This window comes from Oncorhynchus clarkii, unplaced genomic scaffold (assembly GCF_045791955.1).
Source record: "Oncorhynchus clarkii lewisi isolate Uvic-CL-2024 unplaced genomic scaffold, UVic_Ocla_1.0 unplaced_contig_2975_pilon_pilon, whole genome shotgun sequence".
Classification (NCBI taxonomy): domain Eukaryota; kingdom Metazoa; phylum Chordata; class Actinopteri; order Salmoniformes; family Salmonidae; genus Oncorhynchus; species Oncorhynchus clarkii.
Genome location: NW_027257945.1, coordinates 150001 through 177992, shown reverse-complemented (window position 1 = coordinate 177992; position 27992 = coordinate 150001). Strand labels below are relative to the sequence as shown.

The 27992-nt window shown below is 44.9% G+C and overlaps 1 protein-coding gene across 4 annotated transcripts in view; it reads left to right on the top strand.

Annotated features, from left to right (window-relative positions):
* Positions 1–27992, top strand: part of LOC139394152 (attractin-like) — a 251525-nt gene that overhangs the window by 188248 nt on the left and 35285 nt on the right. For all 4 annotated transcript variants that reach the window (XM_071142189.1, XM_071142187.1, XM_071142186.1 and 1 more), the window contains exon 26: positions 16793–16871. In XM_071142189.1, the coding sequence (XP_070998290.1) occupies positions 16793–16871 (79 nt within the window). The remainder of the gene's footprint in view (positions 1–16792; positions 16872–27992) is intronic.

The following is a 27992-nucleotide window of genomic DNA, read 5'->3' as shown; positions in this document are numbered from 1 at the left end:
GAAGCTACGGTAGTAGCCAACCATCCCTAAAAAGCGGCGTAGCTCTCGTCTGGTGGTAGGTGCAGGGAATGCAGTTATAGCCAAGACCTTGGCATCAACAGGGCGCACCTGTCCATGGCCAACCTCTTTACCGAGATAGGTAACAGTAGCCTTCCCAAACTCGCACTTTGCCAAGTTCAGGGTTAGAGAAGCAGTTGCCAACCGTTCACATACTACCCTTAGCAAGTCAACATGATCTGACCACTCAGACGAATAAATCACTAGGTCATCAAGGTATGCACTACAATTAGGAACGCCAGCTAATACGGAGTTAACCAGTCGTTGGAAAGTGGCTGGTGCATTTCGCATCCCAAAAGCCATGACTGAGTACTGTAGGAAGTTATCTGGGGTCACAAAGGCAGAAATCTCAGAAGCACGTGAAGTTAACGGAACCTGCCAGTAACCTTTTAAGAGGTCCAACTTGGTTACATACTTAGCAGCACCAATAGTGTCGATACAGTCGTCCAGTCTGGGTAACGGGAACGAATCTGGCATTGTGACAGAATTTACCTTTCGATAATCCGTACATAACCTGGACGTACCATCAGGTTTAGGAACCAGAATGCAAGGAGAACTCCAAGGGCTTGAACTTGGCTTAGCCAGGTCATTCTCCAACAAATATCTCACCTCATCCCTCATTATCTTCCTCTTGGAAGCGTTGATACGATATGGGTGTTGCTTGATAGGTGTAGCATTTCCAACATTAATGTCATGTTCCAACACATTTGTGCGAGTAGGAACGTCATTAAAGAGACATGGACAACTGTGTAGTAGCCTCACAATATCATTAGCCTGTCCATCCGTTAAATGAACCAGACCTGACTGGATAGACAGCAGCATTTCTGAGTTGGGCAATCTAACACACTGCTGCTGAGTATTGCGCAACTCCAAGCCATCAACATCATCAATATGACAGTCCACTATCATCGCAGTAGTAGCAGAGGAGACAGCAGTACCTTCCTCTGTTTTTGAACTATCTAACTGTGTGATGGGTCGGGTGTGGTATGCTTTCAACATGTTAATGTGACACACACGAGATTGGCGTTTTCTATCAGGAGTTTGAAGCACATAGTCAGTTTCACTTATTTTCTTTTCAATTAAATAAGGACCAGAGAAACGAGCTGACAGTGAAGATCCTGGAACAGGTAATAACACCAGTACTTGGTCACCTGGCTGTAGTGGACGAGAAACAGCCTCTTTATCATAGTGTCTTTTCATGCTCCTCTGTGAGGAAGACAGAGCTTCCTTTGCAAGAGCACAAGCTTGGTGTAGGCGCTCACGAAAGCGACTAACATAGTCCAACACATTCTCATCTCTGGTACACAACTCTTGGGACAAGAACTGTTCTTTAAGGACTTTCATTGGTCCTCTCACTGTGTGACCAAACACTAGTTCAGCCGGGCTGAAACCTAGGGACTCCTGCACAGTTTCACGAGCAGCAAACAAAACTAGAGGAACTCCCTCATCCCAATCTTTCTCAGATTCCAAACAATATTTACGTAGCATAGACTTCAGTGTCTGATGCCATCTTTCAAGCGCACCCTGAGACTCTGGGTGATAGGCGCTTGATACACGGTGCGTAATTGATAAGGATTTCAACACCTGCTTGAAGAGCTTGGATAGGAAATTGGTACCTTGATCGCTTTGTACCACCTTAGGTAACCCGAATGTCGTGAAGAATTTTATTAAGGCTTTACTCACTATCGGAGCTGTAATCCTTCTCAGAGGAATAGCCTCGGGGTATCTTGTAGCCATACACATTATCGTTAACAAAAACTGGTTACCCGATTTTGTCTTCGGTAACGGTCCGACACAATCAACCACCACATGCTCAAATGGTTCACCTATTACAGGTATGGGACAAAGAGGAGCGGGAGGAATAACCTGATTTGGTTTTCCTGTTATCTGACATGTGTGGCATGTCCGACAGAACTGAGCCACATCTTGTTTTAAACCCGGCCAAAAAAAATGTTGAAGGATCCGATCATACGTTTTTGTAATTCCTAAATGACCAGACCACTGGTGATCATGAGCAAGGGATAACACATTCTGTCGAAAGGCTGTAGGAATCACTATTTGGTAAACAGCATTCCAATCTCCACCTGCATCAACATGGGATTTCCATTTACGCATGAGGAGATTACCATCAATGAAGTAAGCCACATTCTTCTTCTTCACCTCTTCTAACGAGACAACACTAGAAAAACATTTAGTAAGCTTGTTGTCAACCTTTTGGTTAGCAATCAGCTGCTCACGAGTGACTGGTAACTGTATTGCATCAGCAATAAGTTCAACGTTCTTTAATTCTTTCCTGGGCTGTTTGTCAGAGGTGATCAGCTTCTCAGAGGTATCACACAATCCATCCTCTTGATCATCCTCTTTGAACAGAACAGTGTTCGACAAATCTATCACGTCACCCTCTTGTAGTGCCTGAGCACGAGTGACAGCACAAGCGGGGAACACATGTGGATAACTCTGTGCCAACTCATTCGAGAGAGAGTGGTCACTTTTATCCAATACTTCCAATACGGGTACTACCTTTCCTCCGGCAATATCGTTACCCATTATAAAGGTCACACCTTTCACTGGCAACTTAGGACGTACCCCCACTCTGAATATTCCACTGATTAACTCAGAGTGTACTTTCACAAAGTGCAACGGCACTGGGACAAAACCCATTTCAATACCCTGCACTAACACACTGGAACCACAGTATGTATTGTTAGATAAGGGCAACACATCAGACAATATAAACGACTGCGCCGCACCAGTATCTCTAAGGATTTTAACCGGACGCTGAGACGCTTCGTCATTCGCTAGGGACACAAACCCCTCGGAAATGAATGGTTCATAACTGCGGTCGGGGACTGAGACTTTCAAACTACAGTTACCCTGAGGCACCTGTTTTGTTGCAGACCTCACAACTGTACGAATTAGACCAACACCTGTTGGTGGCTTGGCACGAAGAGGCATCCCTTGTTTGCGTTTAAGCAGGAAGCAATCATTAATCATATGTCCCACTTTATGACAATAGAAACAGGAACGCTCATTCTTCTGGCGTGCTTGATATACTACTGCGGGCCGACTAGGGCTAAAGGTAGGAAACTCAGTGGTTCTACTCTCAGTTTGAGCCGAAAACACACTCTTGTGCGCCAACACAGACGCTTCTGCCAGGGAGGATACTTTCTGTTCGTTTAGGTAAACTACAATGCGTTCGGGTAAGCAATTTTTAAACTCTTCCAACAAGATTAACTCCCGGAGAGAGTTGAAATCAGTTACCTTACTAGCAGCATGCCATTTATCAAACAGATTTCCCTTGTCTCTAGCAAATTCCACATAAGTCTTACTAGAAGACTTTCTATGAGACCTAAATCTCTGTCGGTATGCCTCAGGCACAAGCTCATAGGCACGAAGAACAGTAGCTTTGACCACTTCATAATTCAAACTGTCCTCCAGAGGTAGCGCTGACAAAACCTCTTGGGCTTTACCAGTTAATTTACACTGAAGTAATAGACACCATACCTCTTCAGGCCACTTCAATGCTACGGCTATACGCTCAAATACACAAAAATAGGAGTCAACCTCCGACTCTCTGAACAAAGGTACTAAGGCTATCTGCCTACTAATGTCAAACGTGTTTGAGGACACAGCAGGTGAGGACGGCTCACAAACAGGCACAGTAGGAACGAAGGCTAGCCTCGCTGTCTGCCTCCAGTTCCATCTGGCGCATTTTAAACGTCATCTGCCGCTGTTCTCTTTCTGCCTCAATTTTACACATCTCCAACTGGAGAGTCTCTCGCCTAATTTGGGCTCTCTCTTCCACCTCTAGTTGGAACTGTGCTAAACAGACATCCCTTCTGGCATCACCGTTTGACAGTGGGGAGAGTGGATCAAAATGGGACAATGTGGCTGGTGTTTTAGCCTCGCCCTCATTATCAGACACCAATGGGCTTACAGGAGCAGCAACATCCCCTACAGTGGTAGTATGCTCAGGCAGCGGTAACACAAGCACCTGCTCTTCCACCAATACATTTAACACTAGCTGTTTAACCTCCGCCTTAACTACACTCTGCTGAATCGATATTGAGTAATGGTCAGCCAAGGTCATTAAATCAACTCTACGACATTTATCAAAAACCTCCCACGAAGGATTATCCAAAAAGGACTTCAAATCAAAAGTAGCCATCTTACACTACTTCACAAGAGCCAACGAAAATAGCAAACACTAATGCTACTTCAGCTATGACGCTCAACACTGAACTATACCACTACAACAATCTACATGAGCGGCATGGGTGTCAGTAAAGACAGATCCCGGATGAGCCCCCACTTATGTTACGAATCCCTTTTTGGCCCGACAGTCTAGGGGGGATGGTAATGAGACGCGTAACATAACTCATGTAAATTATAATAGTGACAAAGTAAAAGTGTGAACGTAATAACCAGGACAACTGAAATAATACCGTCAAACTCAGGGTTTATTGTAAAACACACGGTAATGGGGGAAGCAGGAAAAGGGGCTGAGCTGGACCCAAGGAAAGAAACAAATATGCAAAAACACCCCTAAGCTAGACTAGCCTACTTTAACAACAGCTAACTAACTAACCAAAAATACAGTGGGTGGTCCACCCAGTTCTAACTAGTGTTTTTAACAAAGTTTACCTACGGGTAGTGTATGCCCATGGGCGACTTGTCTTGGTTTCCCCTTTTCCCACCAGCAAACACCATAAGCAAAAACAATACTCACAGGAGATGACAAAGTGATATGGAGGTGCTCAAACAAAAGAGAGGTTAATTAATACACAGAGAGCGCGTGCAAAACAGAGGTCTACAAACATGGCATTTACAAAGAGATTGAGCTTGAAATCTATATAGAATAGAGATCTACCAATATGGCATTACAAAGAGATTGTGCTCTCCTGAAATCTACAAGAACAGCGATCTACCAACATAGCATTACAAAGATTGAGCTCTTGAACAAACAAATGATGGGGTTTTTAAACCATGGGGAAGGAACTGTGATAGGGTAGGAAACAGGAGGAGGTGTGTCTTCTGATTGATGGGTTGATTGTTGACTGATTGGGGAGTAATGATTTTCACCTGTGAGGGGAGAAGGAGAGAAAAGAAACACACACAGGAAACACACAGACACAGGATACCTGTATCCGTAACAAGCACCATACTGATGTGGTGTGTTATTGATCATCACCGTACTGATGTGGTACTGATGTGGTGTGTTATTGATCAGCACCATACTGATGTGGTGTGTTATTGATCAGCACCATACTGATGTGGTGTGTTATTGATCAGCACCGTACTGATGTGGTGTGTTATTGATCAGCACCATACTGATGTGGTACTGATGTGGTGTGTTATTGATCAGCACCATACTGATGTGGTGTGTTATTGATCAGCACCGTACTGATGTGGTGTGTTATTGATCAGCACCGTACTGATGTGGTGTGTTATTGATCAGCACCATACTGATGTGTGTTATTGATCAGCACCATACTGATGTGGTGTGTTATTGATCAGCACCGTACTGATGTGGTGTGTTATTGATCAGCACCGTACTGATGTGGAGTGTTATTGATCAGCACCATACTGATGTGGTGTGTTATTGATCAGCACAGTACTGATGTGGTGTGTTATTGATCAGCAATTGTTTGGTCCCCACAATGATAAAGGGTTCCTGGAAAAGTCATGACATTTTTTTCCATGCGTGAAATAGTTTTGGAAAATTATCAAATACAGAAAGTTTTGGGAAAGTTCTGGAAATGAATTTCATAATGTCATTATTACCCCAGAATGTCTGTTAATCCAGAGGACAATTCAGTAGTTTTTCTCCCAAACGGACCCCTGTAAATTCGTTAGTTTTGTCAATAAATTGACAGTTATGGAAGCCTGGAGGTTTTGTTCTAGGCTTGAAGATATAGTATTTCCAGGTGATGGGGCCAAACTGATAACTCCAGCTTGGTTCCCAAGTTTATAAATCAGACCAAACCATCTTTGGTCCCTTTGTCACCATAATGTTTGGATTGAAGAAGTGTGATGCTAATCTGTAGTATATTTTAGCGATCTGCAAGAGAATCCATTTTATATGTTAGCTAAAACAGATGAGACGGATGAGAAAGAGAACTTGTTCCAAACGTTTAGGATGAACAGGGTTGCATAAAATAGGAGCAATGTTGTTTTTTTTACTGACGCATTTGGCGATGTTCAGTTCATTGGCACCAAAAAATTGTATAAACAAAAGCATTCACATGTAAGCTCTTCATATACAGTGACCTCCGTAGTTATTGGGGACAGAGAGACATTTTTGGATGTGGACTCCAGCACTTTGGATATGAAATGATACAATGACTATGAGGTTCAAGTATTAGGTTAATGTAGAAGTGTTTAGAAAACATATTCTATTCTTGTTTACAATAAAAATGACTCCAAAATGACTACGTTATTTACCATTAATTTATATTGGGCACAAATGAAAACTGACGGTCTGCACTGTACGCTCATAGTCGTTGAAGTGCTGGAGTCCACATCCAGAACAACCTACATGTGTCCCATTAATGAGAGGACACTCTCTATGTGCAGCACTTTGTTTTACGTTTCAGTTATATGGTTTTCTGGCTCAAACCGTGAGTCTGTCAAACTCTCAAAACACAGGGATGCCGATTCGCATAGGTTATCTAAGGTACAGGGTTGAGTATCGGGTGGTAGCCGGCTAGTGGTGACTAAAGTTAAGGGCACGGTAATGGGCGGGGGCTGGCTAGTGGTGACTATAGTTCAGGGCAGGGTACTGGGCGGAGGCCGGCTAGTGGTGACTATAGTTCAGGGCAGGGTACTGGGCGGAGGCCGGCTAGTCTGATGGCGTGGAAGCTGTGGTGGAAGCTGTTTATCAGTCTCTCGGCCCCAGCTTTGATCCACCTGTACTGTCTCCACCTTAGATGGTAGTGGGGTGAACAGGCCGTGGCTCGGTTGGCAGAGGTCCTTGATGATCAAATCAAACTTTATTTGTCACATGCGCCGAATACAACATGTGTAGAAATGCTTACTGACAAGCCTTTAACCAATAGTGTTCAAGAAGAGTTAAAAAAAAAATATTTACCAAAGAAATTAACCTCTCTGGTACCAGTGGGACGGTAACCTCGACAACAGCCAGTGAAATTGCAGGGTGCCTATTTTCAAAACAACAGACATCCCATAATTAAAATTCCTCAAACATACAAGTATTATACACCATTTTAAAGATAAACTTGTTGTAAATCCAGCCACAGTGTCTGATTTCAAAAAGGCTTTACGACGAAAGCACACCAAACGATTATGTTAGGTCAGTACCTAGTCACACAAAAACACAGCCATTTTTCCAGCCAAAGAGAGGAGTCACAAAAAGCAGAAATAGAGATACAATTAATCACTAACCTTTGATGATCTTCATCAGATGACACTCATAGGACTTCGTGTTACACAATACATGTACGTTTTGTTCGATAAAGTTCATATTTATATCCAAAAATCTCAGTTTACATTGTTATGTTCAGTAGTTCCAAAACATCCGGTGATTTTGCAGAGAGCCACATCAATTCACAGAACTACTCATGATGATACTACTGATGATATGCATATCCTAGCATCTGCGCCTGAGTAGCAGGCAGTTTACTCTGGGAACGCTTTTCATCCGGACGTGAAAATACTGCCCCAAAAAAGTTTTAAAGTAAAAAATAATAAAAAGTAACACAATAACATAACAATAACGTGGCTGTATACAGAGGGTACCGGTACCGAGTCAGTGTGCGGGGGTACAGGTTAGAGGTCATTTGTACATGTAGGTAGGGGTGAAGTGCCGATACATAGCTAATGAACAGCGAGTAGCAGCAGTGGGTGGGGGGGGGAACAAAACAAATGGAGGGGGGGTCAATGGAAATAGTCCGGTGGCCATTTGATTAATTGTTCAGCAGTCTTATGACTTGGGGGTAAAAGCTGTTAAGGGGCCTTTTTGTCCTAGACTTGGCGCTCCGGTAGCAGAGAAAACAGTCTATGACTTGGGTGACTGGAGTTTCTGACAATTTTATGGGCTTTCCTCTGACACGCCTATTATATAGGTCCTGGATGGCAGGAAGCCTGGCCCCAGTGATGTACTGGGCCGTACGCACTGCCCTCTGTAGCGCCTTATGGTCAGATGCTGAGCAGCTGCCATTCCAGGCAGAACCGGATGCTCTCGATGGTGCAGCTGTAGAGCTTTCTGAGGATCTGGGGACCCATGCCAAACCTTTTCAGTCTCCTGAGGGGGGAAATATTTTGTTGTGCCCTCTTCACGACTGTCTTGGTGTGTTTGGAACTTGAAACTCTCGACCCGCTCCACTACATCCCTGTTGATGTTAATGGGCGCCTGTTCGGCCCGCCATTTCCCGTAGTCCACGATCAGCTACTTTGTCTTGCAAGAGGTTGTTGTCCTGGCACCACACTGCCAGTTCTCTGACCTCCTCCCTATAGGCTGTCTCATGGTTGTCGGTGAACAGGCCAAACACTGTTGTGTCATCAGCAAACTTAATGATGGTGATGGAGTTGTGTTTGGAGTTGTGTTTGGCCATGCAGTCGTGGGTGAACAGGGAATACAGGAGGGGACTGAGCACGCACCCCTGAGGGGCCCCCGTGTTGAGGACCAGCGTGGCAGATGTGTTGCTACCTACCCTCACCACATGGGGGCAGCCCGTCAGGAAGTCCAGGATCCAGTTGCAGAGGGAGGTGTTTAGTCCCAGGTTCCTTATCTTAGTGATGAGCTTTGAGGGTACTATGGTGTTGAACGCTGTGCTGTAGTCAATGAATAGCATTCTCACATAGGTGTTCCTTTTGTCCAGGTGGGAAAGGGCGGCGTGGAGTACGACTGAGATTGCATCATCTGTGGATCTGTTGGGACTATATGCAAATTGGAGTGCATCAAGGGTGTCAAGTAAGGTGGAGGTCATATGATCCTTAACTAGCCTCTCAAAGTACTTTATATGATGACAGAAGTGAGTAATTTAGTTCAGTTACCTTTGCTTTATAGAGTACATGAACAATGGTGGACCTCTTGATGCAAATGGCGACAACAGACTGGGATAGGGAGAGATTGAATATATCCGTAAACACTCTGCTGGTCAGCACATATTCTGAGGACGCGGCTACAGATGCCCTCTGGGCGGGCAGCCTTGCAAGGGTGACGGTGCTCTGAGTTTCCCTCGAAACGGGCGATAAAGGTTTTTTGCTTGCCCGGGAATAAGGCGTCGGTGTGTGCCTACTGCCTGGTTTTCCATGTCTCTGTACTGTTGTTTTTCCTCTTTGATTGCCTTACGGATAGCTTGTCTGTTTGTACACATCCATGTTCCCAGTCACCTATAGTCAGCTATGGTTCGTTGTTCAGTTTTGTGCGAATGCTGCAAGCTATCCACGGTTTTTGATTTAGAACTCGGCTTACCGAACAAGTGTAATCGCATTAGATACAGAGTACAGAGCAAAGAAAAAGACATATCTAAGACTGGCCAATAACAATAAAAGATTAAGATGGGCAAAAGAACACAGATACTGGACAGAGGAACTCTGTCTAGGAGGCCAGCATCCAAGAGTCGCCTCTTCACTGTTGACGTTGAGACTGGTGCTTTGTGGGTACTATTTAATGAAGCTGCCATTTGAGGACTTGTGAGGAGTCTGTTTCTCAAACTAGACACTCCAATGTACTTGTCCTCTTGCTCAGTTGTGCACCGGGACCTCACACTCCTCTTTCTATTCTGGTTAGAGACAGTTTGCGCTGTTCTGTGAAGGGAGTAGTACACAGCGTTGTACGAGATCTTCAGTTTCTTGGGAATTTCTCACATGAAATAGCCTTCATTTCTCAGAACAAGAATAGACTGACGAGTTTCAGAAGAAAGGTCTTTGTTTCTGGACATTTTGAGCCTGTAATCGAACCCACAAATGCTGATGCTCCAGATACTCAACTAGTCTAAAGAAGGCCAGTTTTATTGCTTCTTTAATCAGGACAACAGTTTTCAGCTGTGCTAACATAATTGCAAAAGGGTTTTCGAATGATCAATTAGCCTTTTAAAATTATAAACTTGGATTAGCTAAAACAACGTGCCATTGGGACACAGGAGTGATGGTTGCTTATAATGGGCCTCTGTACACCTATGTAGATATTCCATTAAAAAATCTGCCGTTTCCAGCTACAATAGTCCTTTACCATATTAACAACATTAACAATGTCTACACTGTATTTCTGACCAATTTGATGTTATTTTAATGGACAAAAGAAAGTGCTTTTCTTTCAAAAACAAGGACATTTCTAAGTGACCCCAAACATTTTAACGGTAGTGTATAGATGTAAATGTCCTGAGAAAATGGTGTGTTTGCTTCAGCTTAATTAAAACATTTGTAGCCTACCATCTTTGATATATTGGGTGGTCAACTGTCCTCCGGGAGAGATACTGGGTGTGCAGGCTTTTATTCCAGCCCCTTATCTAACAAACATTTTAGAAATTCACTCTTTGAGCAGGGCTTGATCAAAAGCCTGCAACACCCAATAACTCTCCAGACTGAGGTTTGACCACATGTGTTTTATACAGTATCTTAACAGGCAGTCTACTTTGTGTGGGTTAAGTGCCTTTGCACAGATACCGGAGATGGTATGTCGGATCAGGAGAGCAACCTCCCAGTGTCGATACCACGTTATCCTTACTTTGTTATACGTACATAGAGACGCCACCAATTGTTGGTCATGGAAATGTGGTTAAAATGCATGGAGAAGTCATGAAATTCCATCTGTTAAAATGTGTATGAACCCTGAGTAAAATAAACAAGATTATGAGTGTCTTACGTACACACATAGAATGTTCTCCATGTCCTCGTGGTTTTATTGATTCAAGATCCAAAACGGGAGACACTAATCATATTATTATAAATGTTTTATTTTTTTGCTATTTTTTTCTCCCCAATTTCATCGTATCCAATTGGTAGTTACAGTCTTGTCCCAAACCAGGATCTGTAGTAACGCAGCAGTGCCTTAGACCGCTGTGCCACTCGGGAGGCCTTAATGGTAGTTTGCATTAGAAGTGTATTTAATGGTAGTTTGCATTAGAAGTGTATTTAATGGTAGTTTGTATTAGAAGTGTATTTAATGGTAGTTTGCATTAGAAGTGTATTTAATGGTAGTTTGCATTAGAAGTGTATTTAATGGTAGTTTGCATTAGAAGTGTATTTAATGGTAGTTTGCATTAGAAGTGTATTTAATGGTAGTTTGCATTAGAAGTGTATTTAATGGTAGTTTGCATTAGAAGTGTATTTAATGGTAGTTTGCATTAGAAGTGTATTTAATGGTAGTTTGCATTAGAAGTGTATTTAATGGTAGTTTGCATTAGAAGTGTATTTAATGGTAGTTTGCATTAGAAGTGTATTTAATGGTAGTTTGCATTAGAAGTGTATTTAATGGTAGTTTGCATTAGAAGTGTATTTAATGGTAGTTTGCATTAGAAGTGTATTTAATGGTAGTTTGCATTAGAAGAGTGTTTTTTACGATACTATTTTAATGGACCTCTCTCCCGTGCTCCCAGAATGCTCATCTCTGCTGAACGACACAAACACAGTGTAGATGCATGTGGTCAACATTCATGTTGTCAGCATTTGAAGTATTTGCAAACATGCACAACACACTCTCTCTCTCTCTCTCTCTCTCTCTCTCTCTCTCTCTCTCTCTCTCTCTCTCTCTCTCTCTCTCTCTCTCTCTCTCTCTCTCTCTCTCTCTCTCTCTCTCTCTCTCTCTCTCTCTGTCTCTCTCTCTCTCTCTCTCTCTCTCTCTCTCTCTCTCTCTCTCTCTCTCTCTCTCTCTCTCTCTCTCTCTCTCTCTCTCTCTCTCTCTCTCTCTCTCTCTCTCTCTCTCTCTCTCTCTCTCTCTCTCTCTCTCTCTCTCTCTCTCTCTCTCTCTCTCTCTCTCTCTCATATGCAGTACCATCACAGATACTGATAATTATTTGTATTTTACCTGTATTTATACAGGGTGGGTCGCCATTGGGACCAGGGTACTACGAGCACAGCGTAAATACCCACATCAGTCATTTCCTCACCTCATTACTACAGCAGCAGCAGGGAGACTGTGTTCCCTGGTTAGACTTGGCTGGACATAGTTCAGTCTGCTGACCAGGGCTCTCTCTGGGTAGGCCGGCAGGGAGTTTAGAGATTAGCGCGTTAGGCTAGTAACTGAAAGGTTGCTGGTTCGAATACCCGCGGTGAAAAAACACTTAACCCTCGTGTTCCTGTCGAGCATGTAAAACGCCTCCCGTTGGATCTCTAGGCTGTTCTGTTGTCCAGACAGAGTATCTCCTTTAATATAATATAACTCCTGGTAATACAGACAAGGAGGGTTGTGTCTGAAGTGATCAGTGTTTTCTCTGATGTCAACCGTGTCTCTACCAGTTCTCCTGACCGTGAGGGGTCGTAACCTGAAGTGATCAGTGTTTTCTCTGATGATGTCGACCGTGTCTCTACCAGTTCTCCTGACCGTGAGGGGTCGTAACCTGAAGTGATCAGTGTTTTCTCTGATGATGTCGACCGTGTCTCTACCAGTTCTCCTGACCGTGAGGGGTCGTAACCTGAAGTGATCAGTGTTTTCTCTGATGATGTCGACCGTGTCTCTACCAGTTCTCCTGACCGTGAGGGGTCGTAACCTGAAGTGATCAGTGTTTTCTCTGATGATGTCGACCGTGTCTCCACCATTTCTCCTCAGGCACCCCTTTTCTCCCTGACCCCCCCATGCTCCAGCCCTGGGATGCTTCCCAAATTGCACACCATATTCCCTTTATAGTGCACTACTTTTGACCAGTTGGCTCCCTACTATTTGTCTGATCAGTATTCATTGTGGACAGTGTGGTGACCGCTGACCGGTTGTGGCCGTGCTGCCTGCCCTCTGTTTCCTGTATGGCGTTCTAGTAGCAGGCTCTGAGAGCCCTCGGGAACCCTGGGGGAAATATGTTCAGCACAGATAGACACATTATATCATCTAACATACACACAGTTTCTCTCTCGCCCTCTCCCTCTTCCTCTCTCTGCATCTCGCTGCTACTCTCTCATCTCTCAACCTCTCTCTCTCTCTCTCTTCCTCTCTCTCTCTCTGCTCTGTAGGGGCTTGCATACTGTGTGTTCTCTCTCTCTGTCTCTCTCTCTCTCTCTTCCTCTCTCTCGCTCTGCTCTGTAGGGGCTTGCAGTACTGTGTGTTCTCTCTCTCTCTCTCTCTGTCTCTCTCATTGCTCTGTAGGGGCTTGTAGTGTCTGATTGTGCTCTGTGTGTTTCCTCTACACTCTGTGTGTTGGTGCTGAGGGATATATTAGGTTTTGAGCCAGCAATACATGTTAAAGTGAGTTTTTCCCCCGGGAATTTCTCAGTCAAAACACTCCGTATTACGAAACTAAATTTGGCACACCAGTCGAACTCAATTCCATAAATGGTCAGCAGATGGTGCTATGATCCACTCGCTCGTTTTCTTCCTGGTAGTTTGTATAGAAATGTTGCATTCTCTTAGAAAACATTAAAGAAAAATCTACTAAATTGTCAACAGTGACACTCGAATGACAGAGAAAGATTACATATCAGAAGTGCCTTCCGGGGGCGCTAGAGAGCGTGCTATGGAGGAGATGTACTATGGAGTAGACGTGCTATGGAGGAGACCTGCTATGGAGGAGACGTGCTATGGAGGAGACCTGCTATGGAGTAGAGCGTGCTATGGAGGAGACGTGCTATGGAGGAGACCTGCTATGGAGGAGACGTACTATGGAGGAGACGTGCTATGGAGTAGAACGTGCTATGGAGGAGACGTGCTATGGAGGAGACGTGCTATGGAGGAGACGTGCTATGGAGGAGACGTACTATGGAGGAGACGTGCTATGGAGTAGAGCGTGCTATGGAGTAGAGCGTGCTATGGAGGAGACGTACTATGGAGTAGAACGTGCTATGGAGGAGACGTGCTATGGAGTAGAACGTGCTATGGAGGAGACGTGCTATGGAGGAGACGTACTATGGAGGAGACGTGCTATGGAGTAGAGCGTGCTATGGAGGAGACGTGCTATGGAGGAGACGTGCTATGGAGGAGACGTGTTATGGAGTAGAACGTGCTATGGAGGAGACGTGCTATGGAGGAGACGTGCTATGGAGGAGACGTGCTATGGAGGAGACGTGCTATGGAGGAGACGTGCTATGGAGTAGAACGTGCTTTGCTAGAGCTCCTCTCTATTCTGAAACAGTATTTATCTTAACCTCTCACGACCTATAACTTCAAACAAATATGACAAAGGGAAAAGGCACCAGAAAAGGGTGCGCTAAACAAGATCATTTAAATGAGATAGACAACGAACCAATTTCAACGTCACCAACCCACGAGGAGTTAGCTGAAGAGGCTAGCTTCCAAGAGTTCCCCACAGAGCCTACGCAAAGTGACATACTGGCTGCCATAAACTCACTAAGCAAGAAGGTGGACAGGTTGGCTGATATCTCAAAGAGTATTGGGACTTTGGCCGAAACTGTGCAGGGTGCATGAGGTTGAGCAGACGACAGTCGATCACGAGGCCAGGCTACAGGACATAGAGAAACAGTGCACAACGTTCAAAAATAACAACAAAACCCTGAAAGCCCGACTGGAAATGCTCAAGTCGCATTCAAGACCCCAGAACATCCAAATATGTGGGATCCAGGAGGACACTGAGAAAGGGAAACCCATGTGGGATCCAGGAGGACACTGAGAAAGGGAAACCCATGTGCGATCCAGGAGGACACTGAGAAAGGGAAATACACTGAATTAGTCTCGGAGCTGATACCGGCCCTGCTGGGGAGTGAACACTTCAAAACGGCCATCCTGATCAACCGCGCACACAGATCTCAGGCAACGAAGCCGGCCAAGGGCGGGCCACCAAGGCCATTCATTGTACGACTGCACTATCCCCTGACCAGGGATCTCATCCTCAAGCTGGCTAGTCAAAAGTTCCCCCTTAACTTCAACGGAGCCAGGGTGTCTTTCTACCCAGATCTTACCTTGGAGGTGAGGAACCAACGGAAAGAGTATGATGAGGTTCGCAACAAATGCAGGACGACCAACATCCGATATGGATTCCTCTTCCCAGCCCGGTTTAAGGTGACAGTCGAAGGATCAACACGTACGTTTGACAACCCAAAAGAGGCCGATCTGTTCTTGACAAGCTCCCTGGCTGAGGATACAGAACGGCTGTGTCTCCCGGCTAAATGGCCAAACACAGGCCAGGTTTGAATGTCTTTTCCATCAGAAGATCAGAAATGGGGACTTATATGATGTTGTGGCTAATATAGCATTGTTTAGCATATCATGTTTTAGCGCCACTCACCCCCTAACGTGAGAGTTAACCTCTAGTGACACCCCATCCCATGAACGGGACCGTTGTCATCATCTGACACTAATTAGCATAACGCAACGGACATAAATCTTCCTAGAAAATATTCCTATTCATGAAAATCACAAGTGAAATATATTGGAACACAGCTTAGCCTTTTGTTAATCACCCTGTCATCTCAGATTTTCAAAATATGCTTTACAGCCAAAGCTAGACAAGCATTTGTGTACGTTTATCGATAGCCTAGCATAGCATTATGCCTTGCTAGCAGCAGGCAACCTTGTCATGAAAATCAGAAAAGCAATCAAATTAAATCCGTTTACCTTTGATGAACTTCAGATGTTTTCACTCACGAGACTCCCAGGTAGATAGCCAAAGTTCAAGTTTTTTCCCAAAATATTATTTTTGTAGGCGAAATAGCTCCGTTTGTTCTTCACGTTTGGCTGAGAAATCGACCGGAAATTGCGGTCACGACAACGCCTGAAAAATATTCAAAATTAGTTCCATAATATCGACAGAAACATGGCAAACGTTGTTTATAATCAATCCGCAAGGTGTTTTTCAAATATCTATTCGATAATATATCCACCGGGACAATTGGTTTCTCAGTAGAAGCGATTGGAAAAATGGCTACCTCTGTACTTAACGCGAGATTTTCTCCGGGAGCATCATGTGACCACTTGCGCAATGTAGCTCCCTAAGGGTATTCTTCAACATAAATGCGGAAAACTATGTCACAATGCTGTAGACACCTTGGGGAATACGGAGAAAGCGTAATCTGGTTGATAGCCCATTCACTGCTCAATAGGGACGCATTGGCCTTCTGTTTGAATGACCGAGAAGGTGTTGATGTAATTCAAAACCATATTTTCTCTGCTATCTGAGCAGTAAATTAACTAAACTACATGGGCTGGAGTTGTGTATCTGTTCCAGAGGTTCTGGGATCTACTCTGACTTACCCTGATGTCTGCAGCTTTCAAAGCTCTCCTCTGCGACCTCCATGTTAAGAACTATTCTACGGCTACCTGATGCTACGACGTGATAACCTTTGACTGAGTCAATCAGATGAGCTAGTTGAAGTAGGGGACATCCTCCTGTTGTAACTGTGATCAGGGGGGTCTACCTACTGACTGACAGGCTCCTCCTCCTCCTGTCTCCCCCAAGCCGCTTCCTCTCTCTAACTCATCCTTTTCCTGTCCCCTCCCATGAGCTTCTTGTGTCTAACTTCTTCTCTTCCTGTCTCCCCCAAGCCGCTTCCTGTCTATAACTCATCCTCTTCCTGTCTCCTCCCAGCTGCTTCTTGTATCTAACTTCTCTTCTTCCTGTTTCCTCCTATGAGCTTCCTGTAGCTAACTCTTCCTCTTCCTGTTTCCTCCCAGCTGTTTCCTGTCCCTCCTCCTGGTTGCAGCAGTCGTCTGGAAGATCAAACAGAGCTGCTGGGCGTCACGGCGACGCGAGGTGAGTGGTTACCACGGTTGCAGTGTTCAAGACACCTAACACGTGGTTCTAACACCTCACCTGAGGGGTCTGTTGTAGTTTACCTACTATAACACCTCACCTTAGTGGTCTGTTGTAGTTTACCTACTATAACACCTCACCTGAGGGGTCTGTTGTAGTTGACCTACTATAACACCTCACCTGAGTGGTCTGTTGTAGTTTACCTACTATAACACCTCACCTGAGGGGTCTGTTGTAGTTTACCTACTATAACACCTCACCTGAGTGGTCTGTTGTAGTTTACCTACTATAACACCTCACCTGAGGGGTCTGTTGTAGTTTACCTACTATAACACCTCACCTTAGTGGTCTGTTGTAGTTTACCTACTATAACACCTCACCTGAGGGGTCTGTTGTAGTTGACCTACTATAACACCTCACCTGAGTGGTCTGTTGTAGTTTACCTACTATAACACCTCACCTGAGGGGTCTGTTGTAGTTTACCTACTATAACACCTCACCTGAGGGGTCTGTTGTAGTTTACCTACTATAACACCTCACCTGAGGGGTCTGTTGTAGTTTACCTACTATAACACCTCACCTGAGGGGTCTGTTGTAGTTTACCTACTATAACACCTCACCTGAGGGGTCTGTTGTAGTTTACCTACTATAACACCTCACCTGAGGGGTCTGTTGTAGTTTACCTACTATAACACCTCACCTGAGTGGTCTGTTGTAGTTTACCTACTATAACACCTCACCTGAGGGGTCTGTTGTAGTTTACCTACTATAACACCTCACCTGAGGGGTCTGTTGTAGTTTACCTACTATAACACCTCACCTGAGGGGTCTGTTGTAGTTTACCTACTATAACACCTCACCTGAGTGGTCTGTTGTAGTTTACCTACTATAACACCTCACCTGAGGGGTCTGTTGTAGTTTATCTACTATAACACCTCACCTGAGGGGTCTGTTGTAGTTTACCTACTATAACACCTCACCTGAGTGGTCTGTTGTAGTTTACCTACTATAACACCTCACCTGAGGGGTCTGTTGTAGTTTACCTACTATAACACCTCACCTGAGGGGTCTGTTGTAGTTTACCTACTATAACACCTCACCTGAGGGGTCTGTTGTAGTTTACCTACTATAACACCTCACCTGAGTGGTCTGTTGTAGTTTACCTACTATAACACCTCACCTGAGGGGTCTGTTGTAGTTTATCTACTATAACACCTCACCTGAGGGGTCTGTTGTAGTTTATCTACTATAACACCTCACCTGAGGGGTCTGTTGTAGTTTACCTACTATAACACCTCACCTGAGTGGTCTGTTGTAGTTTATCTACTATAACACCTCACCTGAGTGGTCTGTTGTAGTTTACCTACTATAACACCTCACCTGAGGGGTCTGTTGTAGTTTATCTACTATAACACCTCACCTGAGGGGTCTGTTGTAGTTTATCTACTATAACACCTCACCTGAGGGGTCTGTTGTAGTTTACCTACTATAACACCTCACCTGAGGGGTCTGTTGTAGTTTATCTACTATAACACCTCACCTGAGGGGTCTGTTGTAGTTTTACTGAGTGGTCTGTTGTAGTTTACCTTCTCTGAACCAGCTGTTGGCCACTTTGAGGACACGTTCCTCCTCATGAAAACCACATATTTTTGAATGTCAATTTTCTATAACTTGTGACATCAAATTAAATGTTATTTGTCACATACACATGGTTAGCAGATGTTTATGCGAGTGAAGCGAGATGCTTGTGCTTCTAGTTCCGACAGTGCAGTAAGTAACCTAACAATTCCCCAATAACTACCTAATAAACAAGTGTAAGGGGATAAAGAATATGTACATAAAGATATATGAATGAGTGATGCTACAGAACGGCATAGGCAAGATGCAGTAGATGGTATAAAATACAGTATATACATATGAGATGAGTAACGTAGGGTATGTAAACATTATATAAAGTGGCACTATTAAAGTCACTAGTGATCCATTTAATAAAGTGGCCAATGATTTCAAGTCTGTATGTTGCCAGCAGCCACTCAATGTTAGTGGTGGCTGTTTACCAGTCTGATGGCCTTGAGATAGAAGCTGTTTACCAGTCTGATGGCCTTGAGATAGAAGCTGATCAAACAGATCTATCCTCTACTGAGTTACTGGGTTATCCTCTACTCAGTGTAGACTGGGTTATCCTCTACTCAGTGTAGACTGGGTTATCCTCCTGGGTTATCCTCTACTCAGTGCAGACTGGGTTATCCTCCTGGGTTATCCTCTACACAGTGTAAACTGGGTTATCCTCTACTCAGTGTGGACTGGGTTATCCTCTACACAGTGTAGACTGGGTTATCCTCTACTGGGTTATCCTCTACTGAGTTACTGGGTTATCCTCTACTCAGTGTAGACTGGGTTATCCTCTACTCGGTGTAGACTGGGTTATCCTCTACTGGGTTATCCTCTACTCATTGTAGACTGGGTTATGCTCTACTCAGTGTAGACTGGGTTATCCTCTACTGGGCTATCCTCTACTCAGTGTAGACTGGGTTATCCTCTACTGGGCTATCCTCTACTCAGTGTAGACTGGGTTATCCTCTACACAGTGTAAACTGGGTTATCCTCTACTCATTGTAGACTGGGTTGTCCTCTACTGGGTTATCCTCTACTCATTGTAGACTGGGTTATGCTCTACTCAGTGTAGACTGTGTTATCCTCTACTGGGTTATCCTCTACTCAGTGTAGCCTGGGTTATCCTCTACTCATTGTAGACTGGGTTATTCTCTACTCAGTGTAGACTGGGTTATTCTCTACTCATTGTACACTGGGTTATTCTCTACTCAGTGTAGACTGGGTTATCCTCTACTGGGTTATTCTCTACTCAGTATAGACTGGGTTATCCTCTACTCAGTGCAGACTGGGTTATCCTCTACTCAGTGTAGACTGGGTTACCCTCTACTCATTGCAGACTGGGTTATTCTCTACTCAGTGTAGACTGGGTTATTCTCTACTCATTGTAGACTGGGTTATTCTCTACTCATTGTAGACTGGGTTATCCTCTACACGGTGTAGACTGGGTTATCCTCTACACGGTGTAGACTGGGTTATCCTCTACTCAGTGTAGACTGGGCTATCCTCTACTCAGTGTAGACTGGGTTATCCTCTACACAGTGTAGACTGGGTTATCCTCTACTCAGTGTAGACTGGGTTATCCTCTACTCAGTGTAGACTGGGTTATCCTCTACACAGTGTAGACTGGGTTATCCTCTACTCATTGTAGACTGGGTTATGCTCTACTCAGTGTAGACTGAGTTATCCTCTACTGGGCTATCCTCTACTCAGTGTAGACTGGGTTATCCTCTACTCATTGTAGACTGGGTTATCCTCTACTCATTGTAGACTGGGTTATCCGCTACTCGGTGTAGACTGGGTTATGCTCTACTCAGAGTAGACTGGGTTATCCTCTACTGGGTTATCCTCTACTCGGTGTAGACTGGGTTATCCTCTACACAGTGTAGACTGGGTTATCCTCTACTGGGCTATCCTCTACTCGGTGTAGACTGGGTTATCCTCTACTCATTGTTGACTGGGTTATCCTCTACTCAGTGTAGACTGGGTTATCCTCTACTCATTGTAGACTGGGTTATTCTCTACTCAGTGTAGACTGGGTTATTCTCTACTCATTGTAGACTGGGTTATTCTCTACTCAGTGTAGACTGGGTTATTCTCTACTCAGTGTAGACTGGGTTATCCTCTACTGGGTTATTCTCTACTCAGTATAGACTGGGTTATCCTCTACTGGGTTATCCTCTACTCAGTGTAGACTGGGTTATCCTCTACTCAGTGTAGACTGGGTTACCCTCTACTCATTGTAGACTGGGTTATTCTCTACTCCGTGTAGACTGGGTTATTCTCTACTCAGTGTAGACTGGGTTATCCTCTACTCAGTGTAGACTGGGTTATCCTCTACTCAGTGTAGACTGGGTTATTCTCTACTCAGTGTAGACTGGGTTATTCTCTACTCCGTGTAGACTGGGTTATTCTCTACTGGGTTATCCTCTACTCAGTGTAGACTGGGTTATCCTCTACTGGGCTATCCTCTACTGGGTTATCCTCTACTCCGTGTAGACTGGGTTATCCTCTACTGGGTTATCCTCTACTCAGTGTAGACTGGGTTATCCTCTACTCCGTGTAGACTGGGTTATTCTCTACTCATTGTAGACTGGGTTATTCTCTACTCAGTGTAGACTGGGTTATCCTCTACTGGGTTATCCTCTACTCAGTGTAGACTGGGTTACCCTCTACTCATTGCAGACTGGGTTATTCTCTACTGGGCTATCCTCTACTCAGTGTAGACTGGGTTATCCTCTACTGGGCTATCCTCTACTCAGTGTAGACTGGGTTATCCTCTACACAGTGTAGACTGGGTTATCCTCTACTCAGTGTAGACTGGGTTATCCTCTACTCAGTGTAGACTGGGTTATCCTCTACTCAGTGTAGACTGGGTTATCCTCTACACAGTGTAGACTGGGTTATCCTCTACTCAGTGTAGACTGGGTTATCCTCTACACAGTGTAGACTGGGTTATCCTCTACTGGGTTATCCTCTACTCAGTGTAGACTGGGTTATCCTCTACTCATTGTAGACTGGGTTATGCTCTACTCAGTGTAGACTGGGTTATCCTCTACTGGGCTATCCTCTACTCAGTGTAGACTGGGTTATCCTCTACACAGTGTAGACTGGGTTATCCTCTACTCAGTGTAGACTGGGTTATCCTCTACTCAGTGTAGACTGGGTTATCCTCTACTCAGTGTAGACTGGGTTATCCTCTACACAGTGTAGACTGGGTTATCCTCTACTCAGTGTAGACTGGGTTATCCTCTACACAGTGTAGACTGGGTTATCCTCTACTGGGTTATCCTCTACTCAGTGTAGACTGGGTTATGCTCTACTCAGTGTAGACTGGGTTATCCTCTACTCATTTTAGACTGGGTTATGCTCTACTCATTGTAGACTGGGTTATGCTCTACTCAGTGTAGACTGGGTTATCCTCTACTCAGTGTAGACTGGGTTATCCTCTACTCATTGTAGACTGGGTTATGCTCTACTCAGTGTAGACTGGGTTATCCTCTACTCATTGTAGACTGGGTTATGCTCTACTCAGTGTAGACTGGGTTATCCTCTACTGGGCTATCCTCTACTCATTGTAGACTGGGTTATTCTCTACTCAGTGTAGACTGGGTTATTCTCTACTCAGTGTAGACTGGGTTATTCTCTACTCATTGTAGACTGGGTTATTCTCTACTCAGTGTAAACTGGGTTATCCTCTACTCATTGTAGACTGGGTTATCCTCTACTGGGTTATCCTCTACTCAGTGTAGACTGGGTTATCCTCTACTCAGTGTAGACTGGGTTATCCTCTACTCCGTGTAGAATGAAAGACAGAAAGATTTTATATCAAGATAATACACTTTTTAAAACCCAGAAGCATTTTGTTGCGAATTCCATTCTTTGAGCGGCGAAGCTTAATGCTACCAGTCACGTATTGAGAGGGTGTGGAGCCGGCAAATGTTCCTTATTCGTGGTTAAAAGGTTCTAATTCGTCCGGAGCTCATGTTCCCTCTCCCCATGAGAATACCACACGTTGCCGAGTTTACTTTCTCTGGATAGACTAGCTCGTGCGAACATGATTAACGTAGGCCAAACTGGAGAAATATAGTGGTTTTGACAAGGTAATAGGCTCAAGCACCCTGGTGGAAACAGGAAGCTTCACGAGGGAAATCACCAGGAAGGACAACATCGCGGTAGATAGATACACAGCTTGCACAAAGTGCCTATTTGTTTTCGGTAATAAAGTTAATGATTACATTAATTCAGGCTTTCATTCATTAGACCATACACAGGCCGTATAAAGGGTAAACCAGTTAACAGGTAACCAGGTAACAGTTTGATTAGCCTACTGAATAAATGGGGATGATTTTTTTTTAAAGAGAACTTGCACAATTGGTGGCTGACTAAATACTTTTTTGCCCCACTGTATCTACCTCCATCACTCCAGTATCCCTGTACATTGTTAATATGGTACTGACCCTGTATATAGTCACCTTCCCCCTATCCATATCTACCTCCATCACTCCAGTATCCCTGTCTCCTTCCCCCTATACATATCTACCTCCATCACTCCAGTATCCCTGTACATTGTTAATATGGTACTGACCCTGTATATAGTCACCTTCCCCCTATACATACAGTGCCTTGCGAAAGTATTCGGCCCCCTTGAACTTTGCGACCTTTTGCCACATTTCAGGCTTCAAACATAAAGATATAAAACTGTATTTTTTTGTGAAGAATCAACAACAAGTCGGACACAATCATGAAGTGGAACGACATTTATTGGATATTTCAAACTTTTTTAACAAATCAAAAACAGAAAAATTGGGCGTGCAAAATTATTCAGCCCCCTTAAGTTAATACTTTGTAGCGCCACCTTTTGCTGCGATTACAGCTGTAAGTCGCTTGGGGTATGTCTCTATCAGTTTTGCACATCGAGAGACTGACATTTTTTCCCATTCCTCCTTGCAAAACAGCTCAAGCTCAGTGAGGTTGGATGGTCTCCTTCCCCCTATACATATCTACCTCCATCACTCCAGTATCCCTGTCTCCTTCCCCCTATACATATCTACCTCCATCACTCCAGTATCCCTGTCCCCTTCCCCCCTATACATATCTACCTCCATCACTCCAGTATCCCTGTCACCTTCCCCCTATACATATCTACCTCCATCACTCCAGTATCCCTGTCTCCTTCCCCCTATACATATCTACCTCCATCACTCCAGTATCCCTGTCACCTTCCCCCTATACATATCTACCTCCATCACTCCAGTATCCCTGTACATTGTTAATATGGTACTGACCCTGTATATAGTCACCTTCCCCCTATACATATCTACCTCCATCACTCCAGTATCCCTGTCTCCTTCCCCCTATACATATCTACCTCCATCACTCCAGTATCCCTGTCACCTTCCCCCTATACATATCTACCTCCATCACTCCAGTATCCCTGTACATTGTTAATATGGTACTGACCCTGTATATAGTCACCTTCCCCCTATACATATCTACCTCCATCACTCCAGTATCCCTGTCACCTTCCCCCTATACATATCTACCTCCATCACTCCAGTATCCCTGTCACCTTCCCCCTATACATATCTACCTCCATCACTCCAGTATCCCTGTCACCTTCCCCCTATACATATCTACCTCCATCACTCCAGTATCCCTGTCACCTTCCCCCTATACATATCTACCTCCATCACTCCAGTATCCCTGTACATTGTTAATATGGTACTGACCCTGTATATAGTCCCCTTCCCCCCTATACATATCTACCTCCATCACTCCAGTATCGCTGTCTCCTTCCCCTATACATATCTACCTCCATCACTCCAGTATCCCTGTCTCCTTCCCCCTATACATATCTACCTCCATCACTCCAGTATCCATGTACATGTTAATATGGTACTGACCCTGTATATAGTCACCTTCCCCCTATACACATCTACCTCCATCACTCCAGTATCCCTGTACATTTTAATATGGTACTGACCTTGTATATAGTCACCTTCCCCCTATACATATCTACCTCCATCACTCCAGTATCCCTGTCTCCTTCCCCCTATACATATCTACCTCCATCACTCCAGTATCGCTGTCCCCTTCCCCCCTATACATATCTACCTCCATCACTCCAGTATCCCTGTCTCCTTCCCCCTATACATATCTACCTCCATCACTCCAGTATCGCTGTCCCCTTCCCCCCTATACATATCTACCTCCATCACTCCAGTATCCCTGTCCCCTTCCCCCCTATACATATCTACCTCCATCACTCCAGTATCCCTGTACATTGTTAATATGGTACTGACCCTGTATATAGTCCCCTTCCCCCCTATACATATCTACCTCCATCACTCCAGTATCCCTGTCACCTTCCCCCCTATACATATCTACCTCCATCACTCCAGTATCCCTGTCCCCTTCCCCCCTATACATATCTACCTCCATCACTCCAGTATCCCTGTCTCCTTCCCCTATACATATCTACCTCCATCACTCCAGTATCCCTGTACATTGTTAATATGGTACTGACCCTGTATATAGTCACCTTCCCCCTATACATATCTACCTCCATCACTCCAGTATCCCTGTCTCCTTCCCCCTATACATATCTACCTCCATCACTCCAGTATCGCTGTCCCCTTCCCCCCTATACATATCTACCTCCATCACTCCAGTATCCCTGTCCCCTTCCCCCCTATACATATCTACCTCCATCACTCCAGTATCCCTGTACATTGTTAATATGGTACTGACCCTGTATATAGTCCCCTTCCCCCCTATACATATCTACCTCCATCACTCCAGTATCCCTGTCCCCTTCCCCCTATATATATCTACCTCCATCACTCCAGTATCCCTGTCTCCTTCCCCCTATACATATCTACCTCCATCACTCCAGTATCGCTGTCCCCTTCCCCCCTATACATATCTACCTCCATCACTCCAGTATCCCTGTCCCCTTCCCCCCTATACATATCTACCTCCATCACTCCAGTATCCCTGTACATTGTTAATATGGTACTGACCCTGTATATAGTCTCCTTCCCCCCTATACATATCTACCTCCATCACTCCAGTATCCCTGTCCCCTTCCCCCTATATATATCTACCTCCATCACTCCAGTATCCCTGTTTCCTTCCCCCTATACATATCTACCTCCATCACTCCAGTATCCCTGTCTCCTTCCCCCTATACATATCTACCTCCATCACTCCAGTATCCCTGTCACCTTCCCCCTATACATATCTACCTCCATCACTCCAGTATCCCTGTCACCTTCCCCCTATCCATATCTACCTCCATCACTCCAGTATCCCTGTCCCCTTCCCCCCTATACATATCTACCTCCATCACTCCAGTATCCCTGTACATTGTTAATAGGGTAGTGAAACTGCCTTGTTAACTATTTCCTTTTTATCATATTGTATACGTACTTTATTTATATACTTGTTAATGATTCAGTAAAGGTTGAATAGTAGTAAAATTCAGACAAAGATTTAAAGTCGGGGCTTTTTTGCTTTCCCACCAAACTGGATGGTGATTTTCAAAACGTTGTGTTGTCTTCAGCTCTTTAAAAGTGTTTTGTGGCAGTGGGCAGGATAGCCTGAACATGTGAAAGTTGGTTTGGCTTCTTGAACGGTTCAACCTTAATGTTGGTGGGTTATTTTATACTGTCGGTCTGTTACAGTAGGTAACAGCGTTGTAACGGCGTTGTCCATTCTACACACATTCTGATTCAGTCAGCACGGCTCGCCCTCTCTCTTCTCCCAAGACATCTCTCTCTCCCTTCCTCCCTCACTCTGAGCTGTCCTAGAACAGCTTGTTCTGACGTGTGGTGTGGCTGGTGATTGTAATGTAGTTGGAGTGGATGAGGCTTGTGAGAGGGAGGGAGGGAGAGAGCAGGGCAGCTCTGTTTAAAGCCCAGCAGCATTCTAAGCCCCAAACATTCTCTGACTGACAGACAGATCTCTCTCATCTCTCCTCTCACCAGGTCAGCTGCTTCAGTACAGGGAAAAAATTGACTTTTCCAGGCAGATCCCAGGCAACATTCAATCAAACAGTAACTGGAAACCTGTCTGCAAGCTTTATATAGCAAGCCACGTGACTCACTGTCTGGAGGAGTGAACCATTTTGGTGCAGCTAGGACTGCGTAAGTCATGGAGGGAGTACAAGAACCAAGGAGTCAGAACAAGAACCAGAGAGGCAGAGAGGCAGAGAGGGGCAGAGAGAGGCAGAGAGAGGCAGAGAGAGGCAGAGAGGGGCAAGAGGGGCAGAGAGAGGCAGAGAGAGGCAGAGAGAGGCAGAGAGGGGCAGAGAGGGGCAGAGAGGGGCAGAGAGGGGCAGAGAGGGGCAGAGAGAGGCAGAGAGGGGCAGAGAGGGGCAGAGAGGGGCAGAGAGAGGCAGAGAGAGGCAGAGAGAGGCAGAGAGAGGCAGAGAGGGGCAGAGAGGGGCAGAGAGAGAGAGAGAGAGAGAGAGAGAAATACAAAATACACACTTAAATACACTTCTAATGCAAACTACCATTAAATACACTTCTAATGCAAACTACCATTAAATACACTTCTAATACAAACTACCATTAAATACACTTCTAATACAAACTACCATTAAATACACTTGAAATGTCTTTATTGTTATGAAACTTCTGTATGTGTAATGTTTACTGTTAATTTTTATTGTTTATTTCATTTTATATATTATCTACCTCACTTGCTTTGGCAATGTTAACACGTTTCCCATGCTAATTAAGCCCTTGGAGGGAGGGAGGGAGGGAGGGAGGGAGAGAGGGAGAGAGGGAGAGAGGGAGGGAGAGAGAGAGAGAGAGAGAGAGAGAGAGAGAGAGAGAGAGAGAGAGAGAGAGAGAGAGAGAGAGAGAGAGAGAGAGAGAGAGAGAGAGAGAGAGAGAGAGAGAGAGAGAGAGAGAGAGAGAGAGAGAGAGAGAGAGAGAGAGAGAGAAACTGTGTGTATGTTAGATGATATCTGATGTCTATCTGTGAGAGAGAGAGAATCAGTGTTCCCTTGTCAGTATTCTCTGTGTCTCTACTTTGTCAGTATTCTCTGTCTCTCTACTTTGTCAGTATTCTCTGTGTCTCTACTTTGTCAGTATTCTCTGTGTCTCTACTTTGTCAGTATTCTAATATCCTTCTCCCTCTCCTCCCCTCTCCCATCCTTCTCCCTCTCCTCCCCTCTCCCATCCTTCTCCCTCTCCTCCCCTCTCCCATCCTTCTCCCTCTCCCATCCTTCCCCCTCTCCTCTCCTCCCCTCTCCCATCCTTCTCCCTCTCCTCCCCTCTCCCATCCTTCTCCCTCCCTCTCCCATCCTTCTCCCTCTCCTCCCCTCTCCCACCCTTCTCCCTCTCCCATCCTTCTCCCTCTCCTCTCCTCCCCTCTCCCATCCTTCTCCCTCTCCTCCCCTCTCCCATCCTTCTCCTTCTCCTCCCCTCTCCCATCCTTCTCCTACCCTCTCCCATCCTTCTCCCCCCATCTCCCATCATTCTCCCCCACCTCTCC